Consider the following 13,965-nt stretch of genomic DNA (forward strand, 5'->3'; position numbering starts at 1 on the left):
CTGGTGGATCTGATGCCCCGTTTGACTGCCTAAACGGTATCAAGCATTGGATGGCTAGTAACTCATTAAAACTCAAATAAATGCTGCTGTTATGTCACTTTTAAGCAAGGTCAAGGAAATATTTTTCTTTTAGAGGTTTCTAGACAACAATCCTCTACATGTTTGATCAGCCTCCACAATACAGAGTTTTGATTTATACGTTATTGTGAATGCAACGCTCTCAAGTTTGGCTGGGGTTGGTTCCCTGAATTGAAATCTAAACTCTGATATAGCTACAGTTAGATCCAGGATCTGTTCATGATTTAGCATGTTGTTCGCTCTGTTGCTATTTGAATGTCTTATTTAATATCCGGTCGTGGGACAACCGCTGAAAATTTGCCAAACACATGAAATTAAAATGCAATTTTTGATAGAACACTCTCAGCAATAGGGGAAGTAACTGTTTTTGGGATAAGATTCAAATTCAGATCACAGCAGCAATAATGACCATATGGTCTCAGTGTGTGAATGTGCATGATGTCCCTCTTTTGTAGATTTAACTGTGTTTCACTCTTGCTTTCTCTCTCGCACAAACAGATGGCAGATAAGGGGTAAGATGAAATGTGGGTAAAAACAACTGTGTTTTTTTTTTACCAGAGTGTATCACACCTTTGAAAAAAAGAGAATATTTCACGATTGTCTCCGAGCTCTGTTATGAAACAGCAATATTAGCTACTAAAGCTGTTACAACCTCGTTCAATACTGTCTGCTCACTCTATCAAAGCCTCGCAGCAAACGGCAGCATCCCAGTGCCCGAGCAAAGGTCAGACCGCACAATAATTGACCATGAAATAAGTATTTTCTATCTGCTCCGTCACATTTACCTCCTCCACTTTTCTGTTTGTTTGCCCTTCTACCAAAGATCTCTATTTACAGGGCAGATTCACCGAGGAAGCATTCACCGCTGTACATGACTACAACGCCGACAAAAGACGCCGCAGGGGAGCAGACGGACAAAAAGGTCGTCAGGAAGTCATGAGAAATAGACGCCACAAACACTTTGATTGGCGGGTCGCCATCATCGACTTGGAAGTCGAGGAGAATTGCAACAGAGCAACAAAACGACACATGGTTGCGTCGGTGGGAAGGACTTCATCGCACAGCAGGAGGGCGGCATGAACGCTGTAAGCAGCCTCACTGAGGAGGACGTCAGAGTGAGTGAAAAAGGAGGCTGCTGCCTTCCAAGGCTCAGGGTCGTGACTCAGCTCTGAGGTGTTAATAACACCAGCACAAGAATTTGTGACTCCTTCTTCAAACATGTTTGGTCATCTATTGACATGGTCTTTGAGAAAGTCTGTATAAAGGCGCTTTACTAAACAACTTCACATTTTACTGATAGACCAGAATGATATGTACTTAATTTCACCTTGTGTGTATCTTCTGTGCCTTCAGATTCAAGCACAGGCAAGAGCAGCGTTAATTAATGCATGCAGTGTGCTTTGTCAGTAAGCTTATAGGCCTTACTCAAATATCTGTGGGTAACTCATACTAAACTGATAAAATAAAATAAACAGCTGCCCACTGCATGGATACCTGTGAAGGTATACTGTTGTCATAAATATATCACCAAAAACAAAAAGGATCTTATAGCATAAAACCAAAACCAAAAGCCTGTGCTGCCCTCTTTCCCGAATCCTCCCTCCTTTTATCCCCCGTTACCTCCTCCGCTGTCCTCCTCCTCATCGATGCTGTTCTTGATGCTGTCGTACTCCTCGTCGATGTTCTGGTTGCCTCGGATCTGACTGAGCACGCGGCGGGCCTTCTGGGTCAGCCCGCGTTGGATCAACCAGCGAGGGCTCTCCGGCAGGAACAGGAAGCCCACGAACTGGAACACGGCGGGGAGCACCGACAGACCCAACATGTACCTGGAGAGGGAGGAAACGAATTACGATCACAGAGACTACATAACCAGGTGTTTTTGGAAAGCTTGGCATGTTACGCGATTTCCAATTCCTTTGACATTAGTCACAGAAATTGGTTGAACTAGAAGGTTATATGCCTTCGCATAGCCCTAGCATTACATTCACATTTCAGCATTTAACTGTGACTCTGAATGTAACAGTTAGAGTGTTGGAGTGTACAAAATACTACATTAGTGCTGCACATATAAACCTACACTTAAATTTCTAACATCATGACAGAGTACCTTTACCCATAGAAAACCACTGATATGCTGAACTATTATTGCCTCTCTGTATCCGCTCATGCACACAATCAGGGTTCAACGCATTCGGTGTAGGGGTTGTTCGACAAATCCAAAGTATTATGTGGCGAAGGCAAAGAATAAGAGGGTACAGCACAAAAAAAAAAGATTGCAATAATGATGATGTTAGAGAGCTTTTTCTTTAGAGGAAGAAGAAGTGGAGAAGCAGCTCAAAACTCCAAAGAGGGGGGAAAATAATTCTTACATTTTTACTGAAGTAAACACCCTGACATATATGGCTTTTCTTCCTTTGCGTAGGCAAAGACGTCAATCAGATAACAGTCGTACTCTAAACTTAATAAGCGTCTCCCAAAAGCCATTATCATGTATGAATCACAGCAATCTAGGTTCTTCCAAATAATCTCCGCAGTCTCCATCAGAGACGTAGTTGGAGCAAATCCTTGCAAAAAGGACGATTCTAATCTAAAGTATCTCACAGTGGAGGCTGTAAACCTGCATTCAGTGTGACAGCAGGATGCACACAGAAGCAGAAAAGACTGAGAAGGACAAAGAGAGATGCATACTGTATCTTTCAAACGTACAGCACAGCTGCTGTCAGCAAATGTTAGGGGCTGACCTGTGCATGTGTTGACATTTGAAATGAGGGTTTTGTGCCGGCACGACTTTTTCTGGCATTTGATAGGAAAAAGACGCTAATATCCTATCTGACTATATGACCATCGATCACAAAGGGAGATGGGAATCCTTTGAAAAGTACCTCAAGTGTATTTATGCAGACCTATCTATCCCTTTATCCGTCTAAATTGTAACTTAACACATCGTCTGTGCGTGCGTGAGGTGCGTGTCTCTGCGTCTGACCTCCACCCGTCGCGCTGCAGGTAGCTGAAGGCGCCGTCGACGAGGCTGGCAGTGAACTGTCCAGCGGTGATGAAGAGGGTGTTAACCGTCACCAGCTGACCCCTGAGGTGGGGCGGAGAGGCCTCAGCGATGTACACCGGCACTGTCATAGAGGCAATACCTACAGAGAGAGAGAGAGAGAGAGAGAGAGAGAGAGGAGCAACGTTCAGCAGGAGATTCTTCGAAGTAAGGTGACTCAGATTGAGCCTTTTACAGTAGATGTTCCTTGTTCTTAAAGTAAATGTTGGCTTATATGAAAAGGATCTGTTTGTATGACATAAATGAAAAATGTACCACATATGAACTCATTGAGGCAGGTTTATAAGCTGAACCATGACAAACAACCCACACTAACATTAACCAATCAACCGTAACAATATCTCAAATAAAATATAGGATACAAATATTATCTCCTTTTATACTCAAAATCGTCACAAACATACTAATCCATACAGCCACACTATGGGCTCTGTGTGGTTGCACTTGAGCTGGATACTAATCTCCGCATGCTAACATGCTCTCAATGACAAAGCTCACATGTTTAGCAAGTATGTTTGCCATGTAAGCACACTAAATCCTCTTAGTTTAGTGTGCTATCATGCTAACATTTGCTAATTAGCACTAAACACATAACACAGGAGGGGACGGTGGGAATGTCATTAGTTTCGCTGGAATTTGATCACAAACCACAGTGAGAAAACCCGATGATGGTGCTACATAGAAAAGTTAGCAGATCACCAAAGTGATTTCAGTTGAGAAAATTGTCAATATTGTCAAATTGACAATTTTACAATAACTCAATTTCAAATTGTAAAAATGTTTTACAAAGCTTTTACATTTCATCATTATTACTAATTAATTAAAAGTATTACAATAATCTCCATTGTCTGTAATGAATTACTCATTTAAAATGACAGTGACCTTTGACCCTGACATCAACAACAGCAGCAATGGCATCATGTGGACATGAGGTGAACCCATCTCGGTAATGGGCTCTGCACTACTCTAATCTGGAAAACACACACACACACACACACACACACACACACACACACACACACACACACAGTGTGTGTTTTCCTCGGATATATCTGACAAGGTGCCATGAGACCTCAGCTTTCCGCAGCTGGCTCCCGATAAGCTCTATTAATAGTCTGCCGCTGCTTTCTACACACCCCCCATCCTCACCTCCATACTAACACCACCCTGCCCTCGATGGCCGCCATGACTACGTGGCTACCTGTTGCTATGGCAACCCACTTGCTGGGAAACCAGTCTCCGAGCAGGCACCACACTGTGGCAGCTCTGGGAAGGGAAATCGATAATCGAGTGCAAGAAGTATTGTTTTTTTACAAGATCTCCACAGAAGAGAGCGATTTGAGAAAGGAAATCACCATCATCAACATTTCAAAGCACAGTTACATTTCTTTAAGGAGTTCACAAGATCAGAAGACTTAAAAAAAGACGTATGTTTTTCCCATTGCGTAAAGTTTACAGTGATGGTTCAAAGCCATGCGGTCAAGTCTCTGCCTCTACTGTTCAGTGTTGAGTAATCAGAGGAGAGACACTCGTAGACTCTGTTAAGGCTGCACAGCTCTCCAGCCTGCTGTTACAACTGGAGATATCAGTCGTCTCTTACATCTACAAATTGATTTCTTCTCCGTGCAAACACACCCTGAGGATTTGGAGTCTCTATCTAAGTTATGACTTGAAAAAAAAAAAAAAAAAAAAGGATTTTCATCAGAGAGTGGAAATCCGAGATCCAGATCACCACCGAAATCTAATCAACTGCTCTTTGGCATGAAGCCTGTCTGCTCCGGCTAATTTGATGGAAATCCATTCATGAGCTTTTGAGGGATGCTGCTGAAAGACAGACACGAGAAAAAAAAAACTAACCTCTAGGTTGCAATAGAGCTAGGACTTTCAAGACAACTTATTTCAGTAGTAAATGCAGTGTTTTGTTACATGTACACAGCCAGAGGCCTCATTATAACATGGGTCACAATTCCCCCTTCTCCACATACAACCACCTGTTACCACATAACTGAAAGTCCACACTGTACCATCTCCTGAGCGACTAAGCGTACTATTTTTGCTGAAAAGCGCAGCAAGATGTGGCTAAAGGCTCTGTTCATTTTGCAGTAAGTGGACCTTCCGCTAGAATTTGTTTGTCAAACATTACATGCCATACTGCGATGTTGAATGCGGTTCAATCCAGCATGCTTGAAATGAGATGTAATATATTAGAAAACATATTAAGTATCATGACTCAACAGGTAATCAGAGCAGCGGACAGATTGCACCAAATCTACAGAGAGACGGAAAACACAAAAAATCTGTTTTTGCTCCTTCCTGTCTGACAGCTACATTCCGACTGTGTTATGTTTGCACTGTAGCTTTGTATACTCAGATGACATTATGCAGATGCACACACACGGACATATGCGCCCATTTTAACAAACAAGTCCCAAAGTCCTCATCTGCTGTAATGCCTCCATCTGTATTCACCTCATACAGCCGGGCCTCTTCATCCTCCCTCTCGCTAGTTCCCCCTCCATGTTCCCGTGTTATACGTCTCGGCCATATGTAACACCGGCTTGTGTCGGCCCAAGCCAAGGCTGCCGCCACACACAGCCCATATTCCTGTGAGTTGAGCTCCTACAGCTGATGTTGATGTATTTACTGAGGAATGCATCATTTCCATTTCACATCCAGCTGCAGGTGGTCATGGAGAAAATATGTTAGCGCCCATTAGAGCTAATGCAATTAAAGGCCAGTAAAAAGGTCAAATACTGGACAGTTTATTAACCGTCTGAAATTAAGTTTTGCGTTGGCATTTTAAAGCTGCTAATACTATCATTTTACTTGTGTGGTGTCTTCCGTGTTTCGTTTGATGTTGCATCAAGCAAAGTTCCAGTATTTTTGAAAAAGTATCATGCTTTGTATGAAACAATAAGTGACAAATGTTTGCCATCACGTCAAATGCATGTAGTTAGCAAAAAATAGCTTATCCTGGAGGCTCTTGAGATCAAAATTTTTATTATTTATGTCAAACAAAGTTTATTTGGTTTTCAAGACCTCCTGTTTCTAAAGCATCTAAAAACAAATTGGCCTTCTTTGAATAATCCACAGACAGGTACATAGTGCTGTTAACAGTGAAATCAGTGAAAAATTCAGAGGTGCATGACCAAACGCTGCAACCACTTGCTCATCACATGATTACGTCATTCTTTTGGCGCGCGCCTCGCGCCAGTTTCACTACAGCGAGTGTAAACTACGTTTTAGGCAGCTTGTGCTGGTTACCCCAATATAAACTGTTTAGGCGGAGTCATGTTTCCCAAATCTCTACAACGGGGGTGGTGAGTACAGAGTTAGCAAATAACAAATTCAGGTGGCTACTATCTGTCTTTACTTGTTGGTGGGACTCAAAGAGAAGTGTTTGAAGGGATTTGTATGAAACACATCATTGTAAAGTATATTTGGAAAGCTTCTCAAGTATTCATATCCCTTTGAAGTTCTCCACTGGAGCTGAAGCTACACTGAAAACAAGCAAAATGACTTCAACCAAAAGGTCGGGTTTCTTCACTTGCTTGACGGTGAAATCTCCTACAAACACATTCTCAGTGTGCTCCCTTTCTCGTTAATGAGCTCTCTTTCAGCACCAGCGGACAGCTCCTAGCACTCCCTTCTCCACACAGACCCACACATACACACACACACACACACACACACACACACACACACACACACACACACACACACACACACCCTCATAAAGTAATTGTCTGGCCACGCTCAGCCTCAAAGCAGCGTGGCCCAGTTAAACAAAGAATCTGTCTGAAGGCAGCCTCCGGGCACATAGTACAAATCTCGGGCCCGACTCACTTGATCAGAGAACGAGGAGCAGATACTCCACCAGGCCTTCCATCACTGCGATGTGGTAAAGAGACAGGCAGGACATTTTCTGCTACTAAGTTGCTGGTTGTGATGGAGGAAGCTAATTAGAGGCTAATGGAGCATCCTTGAAAACGCGTAGATGAAGCTAAACCTCCCCCAGATAACGCTGTTGTTGACTTTCAAATGGGTAAGTGGTGTGAGTAGTGATTAAATTCAGTGGTAAAAGCAGGAGAGGTTGTGTCCTTTGTTAATTCAATTCAATAAGTGTGCCTAGTTTGACATCGGACTTGGATTGGAGTTGTTTATTATGTAACTCCACTTTCGAGATTAGTCACATGTGGGACTGTGTTCTTATAAAACCACATCGGGGAGAGAAAAAACTTGCTAATGTCAAACCAAAAACAACAAATTTCTTGAACACTTGACATTTTAGTGATGTGATTAACACATAACAGTAATATGTGCATAAACAAACTACTCGATAAGTCTATACATACAGTAGCTTCCACCTGGTTAGGCTGAGAATTGTGGACTTAATTATGTAAACCAACCAATTAGTTGTCAAACCTCCAGGTAATAATTAAATGTTATCACAATCTAAGTAACTGCGCCATTTTTATGCAGACCCTTCATCCGCTGTCTCCAAGGATTCAACATTTGCAACTGATAATTTAGCCAGAAAACATGATTACACACACACACACACACACACACACACACACACACACACACACACACACACACACACACTGTGAGGGTGTGGGCTTATGTTTGTGCATTTGTGTATGTGAGAGGGAATGGATTATGACTAACGAGGGCTGAAGGCATCAGAGTGGATTTCTTTTCAGAAAAACATTTCATGGCTCTTTTTCAACCCTTTATATCTATCACAGAGAGCACCGAGAGAATCCGCTATTTTAGAGGGAGACTCTCGAGGTACCACTAGGAACTGCAGGCCAAGGGTCACATGACAGATTGGAAATGGCCAAAGTTGTCAGTGGGCTAATTGTTGGTAGCTCTCGCTAGCTTGTCCATTCAACTGTCCTTTAAAATATCGTAAAACTCCAGACAGAAAAGCAAATAAGTAAAGCAGTAAAGCTTTTAAACCAACCTTTTTTTTTAACTGTTTTACTTCTTTGACAAGTTTATTTTTCAGCAGTAAAATGTCCTGTGTGTGTGTTTGTTTGTGCTGCAACAAAGTGGCCAAAAAAACAATAATTGCAGGTTTAAAGAAAACGTATTGTCACTGTCAATAATACATTCCTACTGAAATGTATCTATTGCTACATTTTTAATACAAACTGATAAAAAAAACATTATCATTAAACCCACAAACAGTGTGGTCTATGAAAAAAAAAGCAATAATAGCTTGCATGGCCAACATGCTAGGTCGGCTATCCCCGGCGGTTCAAGATTAAAATGCTATGCTTGATTAAAAAAAGAAGTCTCCTTACACATCACAAATCACACAACCAAGACAGCTAACAAGAGCGGATTTCTCCTCCATGATTGAAACATCTTTCTACAAATATCCTGTGCAGCGCGAAAAACCTCTTAATTTGATGGGATAGACAAGGATTTATTACCTAACTTGGCATTATTAAAGCTGTAATTCCCTAGCAAACAGTCTGGTTCAATACTGTCTGTTTGCTCAGAGTACCAGCAGCTCGTATCAGAAAACAGGCAAAGGTCAGATCAACAACAACCATCCGGACGCAGATGAACCAGACGCTCATGGGTAGACATACGGAGAGGAAGGGCTTGGCGGTGTATGTCCTTTCCTGGTTTGACAAACAGCTCCGGTGATCTTTATGGCGAGTTCAGAAATTTTAAGCAATTGGCTTTCCTGAAAAGTGCCGGTCCCGTTAGTGTGTGTGTGTGTTCAGGCCGAAATAATTGTGAGCGATTAAAAATGGCGCCTTATTAGCGTCTCCGGCAGCTAATTGTGGTGCCAGGAAGTGTTTCATTATCTATCAGGGCCGGCTCGTGCACGCTCGTGTAATGAAGATGACCGTATGGGAAAAGATTGTGATGGCAGAAGGGGGAGGGGCTACTCATAATATAGCAGCTGAAATGACCCCGGTGATTAGATTCTCCATATTAGCAGTCAGAGCTTGTGTATGTAAATGAAGTGTGTAGCTGCTGCATTTTCAATCCGCATTTCACATGTTTGGGAAAAGGCAACATCATTTATCCGCCTTTAAATTATTTATTTTTTTGTATTCAAATCTGTGAAAATAATTATTTCTCTCCATCACATTTCATTACTGGTGGTCCTAAACAAAAGCAAACACCAGACTTGCTCTCACTGCCAATTGTTTGTGTGGATATTGCAGTACAGGACATTATGGCCATTACCATAAACCCAGTGGTTGGGGACTTTTTCCCAATAAAGATGCTATATACACGATTGGGAGCATTTCTATTGCTTCCACGTGGCTCTCAACATGGTGATCATGGTGTCAACATGCACTAAATGCTCCGAATATCCAATTTAGCATCTTTAAGTGTGTTTCCAGTGGCAAAATATAATCAATGTCTATCTCCAATAGCAACAGGTATGCAAATATTTCAAAAGAGTAAAAGGAAAGGCTTTATGAGTTTTCACACAGGGAATCTGAAGATATTAAGGCTCATTTTGGACCCTTCACAAGGCTCGTTAATCTCTGATTTGATTCGTTCTTGTCCAGTGAGAAAAGCATTTTCCACAGACTTGTATGTTACCCAAGCTATTTCCATCACAGGGAACATGAAGCTTGATTTTAGTTTCGTCAACGTTTTTAGTTGTCGTTTCATTGCACTTGAGTTGAGTGTTTTGCATCAGCACTTCCTGTCAATCATCTGAAGTTGCTAACAAACTTTATGTAACATCCAGGTTTTCTTACGTTGGATGTCGTTTATAGCCAAAATAACCCTAACCCTAACTCACACTATATCCATCGTGTTTCGAAAAATACTTGGAAATGCAAATTAAAGAGAATTATTCCTGGTATTTCCCTATTTCCTATTTATCCAGCGGTGTTTCCTCTGCACACTCCTGATGCCAGATTTTTTTTAAAACGCTTACTATAGTATGGTTGATTTATATACCACACGACAAGAATCTAGATTACAGCCATTTATCACAAGAGGAATTACAAATGGTACTAAAAGGGGTCTGACGCCAAATCTTGATTCAAACATCAATAATTAGTTTTTAGAGGAAGGAAACACAGAGCTTCTCTCTGTAGTCAGCTGTGTTTATTAAAGAATTAAGCCTCCCCTCCTTTCCCAGTGGTTGACTGAGGAGAGAAAATGGTCTGCAATTCCTCCACGTTATCACTGAGGAGAGAGCTTACTACTCTCAGGGGAGGTGGCGTACGAAGTGCCATCGACGTGGCTCTCAGCCTGGAAAGCCAGTTTTAACAGTCCTTTCTGTGGAGGATGTGAGTCATGAGTAACAGCTACCACTATTAATAATTTGGGGTACATTGAATTCGGATCAAAAGGAGCGTTGCATGTCGAAGCATGCAGAGAGCAGAAGAAGGAACAGGCAAGAGAGAGAGGGATGATTCAAGAGAGGAGAAAGAGGGCGAAAAATATTCATGCAGGGAAGGAAGAAGTAGAAAGGGAATGTGCAAAGGTATTATCCTAGGGGAGGAAGCGGGCTGGGGCCAATCAGATAAATGTAACTCTGACATCAGTGTGTGATGGAGACAACCTCACTGACACCAAACGTCTCCTGCGTGCTTTGAGGTTTGTCTTGGCTTCCTTTTGGGCATGCTGTGATAATATCCCCCTTTTTATTCATTACTCAGAGTTAGCTTTCTCTAATCACTTAATAGCACTCAACTAAATCTAATAACAATCTTAATGATGATAATAATGAAGACAGCAAGTTGTCTTAACAGCCAGTGGCATGCAGCCTGAGCAAGTGGAGGGCCACGCTGTGTAATTAGAAGTGGTGGGTAATTGCAAATATGAGACCTGAGGCAGGGAGAGGCAGAAAGAAGACAGACAAACCATTACATGTGGGAGGAAGTGGTACGCTGAGAGCTGTGACCTTAGGGGGCAATTAGGCCAATTATGACCTCTGAACTTTCTGATGCGGAGCAAGTGCAGGGTAAATGCTGACACAGAAATCAATAACATAGAGCTGAGGGGTGAGACAATTTAACTGCTTTCCATTTAAAAGCAACTTTGTCAACATCAAAGTTATGTGGAGGCCTAAACCTAATATGTTGGGTTCAAATGCAATTAATGTAATGCTGGACTGAAGGGAACAGAGAGCGTGTTGAACACATGTCTTACCGAGCCCCACGCCGACGATGAGCCTCCCCGCCAGGAGAACCTCCTTGCCGGGGGCGGTGCTCAGCACGACCCCCCCGACGGCGAAGAAGAAGCTGGCCAGCAGGATGCACACTCTGCGCCCGAAGAGCCCGTTGAGGAAGCCGCCCAGCAGGGCGGAGAGGGCGGCCGCTGCCACAGTACTTGATATGAGCACCTCCTGCCACAGGGCGCTCAGGTCCAGCTCCCTCTTCAGCAGGAGCATCGCCCCGGAGATCACCCCGGTGTCGTAGCCGAACAAGAACCCCCCCAGGGCGGAGAACGCGGCCAGCACGTAGACGAAGCCGGGCGTGACATCCTGCTGGAACTGCTTGCGCGCAGCCCTCTCCAGGTCCCCGGTGGTGGCAGTGGAGGAGGAGGAGGCGGATGCCGCCGGTGCGCCTGCGGTGGAAGCCCCGGCGGAGGCGCCCTGGCTGCTGATGCTGGCGCTGGACGGAGCCTTGATGAGACTCCGCTCACCTCCGTCGCTCACTTTCTTCCTCCGCTCGCCCATCAGGTTGCTCATGCTACGGAGATTGTAGTCATGGTCGACCTCCTTTCGCGACATATGGGAAACACAACACAGGACGGGGCTGCTTAGTTGTATTTGATGCTGCAAAAATATAAAATAAAAAAATAAAGCAAACAAAAACACACTTTACTAATTTACCCACCCCACCCTCCTCAGTTTGGAGTTACTGCCGCGTGAGCTATCCACGATCACTCCCCCCCCCAAAATACAAAGTTGTTTTCCAGCCTGGTGTGTATCAGTGCATCACATCCCCGTGGTCCTGATGAGAGAGTTGAGGAAGAGTGGGGAGGAAAGGTAAGATAGGAGGAGTGTAGTGGAGCAGTTCGTCACCGCTAGCGTCGGCATGACGCAAAGAAATACTGTTGTGGAAGTACGATGCTGGAGTGGAGCGTTTATGGCGGAGATTTAGTCTGCTACAACTCAATTCAATTATGGAGATTATATAGATGACTGAAAACAGTTAGCAATACAGTACACTAATAAATAGCTATGGAAATATAGGGCAACTATGAGGTGCATGTCGACTGTCAGTTGACGCACATTTATTAGGTACATGCAAAATCGAAGTTCTAACAAAGTAGAGTAAAACATAAAAAAAAGAAAACGCAAAGGGTACTTTTAGATACAAATAAAATAAATAAACTTCAGGTACTGAAATATGAAATATATATCCTTAACAATGAATCGCATTTCAGATTGGCTTCAGTCACCATAAATTCACCGACCAGCTGCTGCCTCAGGCATAATTGGAAAACGGTTGCCCCCTGCAGGTGTAACTGTAGTATTACAGGTCCACGATCCTGTCAGGGGTGTCAAACTCAATCACAGAGAGGGACAAAATAAAAAATGGGACTACGTTAAGGGCCAAATAGGGTCAACATTTGATAAACAGGATAGAAGGGATATTGGAGAAAGTGCAAAAAGAAATAGGCTACATTATGAAGATGGAGTGAATGTGTGCATCAGTGAGAACGACTCCTGTGTGGGTTTTTGTTCATCTTCATCACAGAGAAAAGCTGCTCACACAGGTATGTGCTTCCAAACATGCAGAGCATTTGAGCAACATGTAGGCGGAGTTGAGGCAAGGTTTCGGGGGATGAAGCTTGGAACTTAGCACTCATACTTTGCCTTGAGTGTGTCATTACACTGGAGGTCTATCAGCTCCATTTGGATGTGCACAGGTGCTCTTTCCACATCAACTGCAAACGGATTACTGAGAAATTCAAATTTAAATTTGTGAGCTGCAAAGTCGGCAAATCGCCGAGTGAACTCTGTGCCAAGTGCGCAACGTTTATCAGCAAAATGCGCAGTCGGGAACACAGCGGTGGAGACACGGTTTGGAAACATGGAAAGTGACCCAAGTTTCCTTGCTGCATCTGAGACTCCCACAGGCGCAGCTTGGCTTGGAAAGCTCTAACTGCATCATACATGTCTGTGGTCATACATACATGTCTGTGATCATATGTCTGTGATCACACGTCCCCGTCCCTAAAGCTGGAGGTTTAGCGCAGTGAGATGCTTCGTTATGTCGCACAAAAAGGTCAGCTCACATCGTCACGTTTCGTCCCGGAGCTCTGTGGTGTGGCGGGCCAGTTATGATAGACATATGATATTTTTTCGCGGGCCGGATATAATTGTACCGAGGGCCGGATTTGGCTCACGGGCCTTGAGTTTGACTTGTCTGCTATACTTTACTCAACGCAAACACACAGACTGGGGACGTGACACACGCTGACAGACCCAAATCCACGTTGATTATCCAAACAAAGAGCGAAGACGTTTTGTTTTAGAACAATGACAGTGACCAGTGACCCTTTGACGAGTTTGCCTAAAAGATTACTTGAATGATTGATTGATTATCAAACCAGTTCCCAAAGCCCAAGTTCTTGTCTTAACATTGCTTGCTTTGTCAAACCGATTGGCCCACAATTGTTTAAAACATGTTTAGTTTACCATCACATACAACAGAAGGTAGGCAGCAAATCCTCACAATAAAGAGGCTGGAACAAGTCATTGTGTTTGTCATTGTCAAAACGTCTGCCCTCATCCAAACCGAAGACAATGTCTAACTCCCTTTTTGAAGCTGAAGGCGGAACAAAATGTCTCCATGAGCCCCAATGTAAACCCTTGT

The 13,965-nt window shown here is 43.3% G+C and overlaps 1 protein-coding gene across 1 annotated transcript in view; it reads right to left on the bottom strand.

Annotated features, from left to right (window-relative positions):
• LOC137877178 (proton myo-inositol cotransporter) overlaps positions 1-12,099 on the bottom strand; it is a 55,911-nt gene extending 43,812 nt beyond the window's left edge. The window contains exons 1-3 of the mRNA XM_068716910.1: positions 11,288-12,099; positions 3,062-3,221; positions 1,699-1,904 (exon numbers count right to left, since the gene is read on the bottom strand). Of these exons, the coding sequence (XP_068573011.1) occupies positions 1,699-1,904; positions 3,062-3,221; positions 11,288-11,870 (949 nt within the window). The 5' untranslated portion in view covers positions 11,871-12,099. The remainder of the gene's footprint in view (positions 1-1,698; positions 1,905-3,061; positions 3,222-11,287) is intronic.
• Between the last annotated feature and the right edge of the window lie 1,866 nt (positions 12,100-13,965).

The sequence above is a fragment of the Cebidichthys violaceus genome, unplaced genomic scaffold (genome assembly GCF_023349555.1).
Source record: "Cebidichthys violaceus isolate CVI_PGR_0920_01 unplaced genomic scaffold, fCebVio1.0.p SCAF_21, whole genome shotgun sequence".
NCBI lineage: Eukaryota > Metazoa > Chordata > Actinopteri > Perciformes > Stichaeidae > Cebidichthys > Cebidichthys violaceus.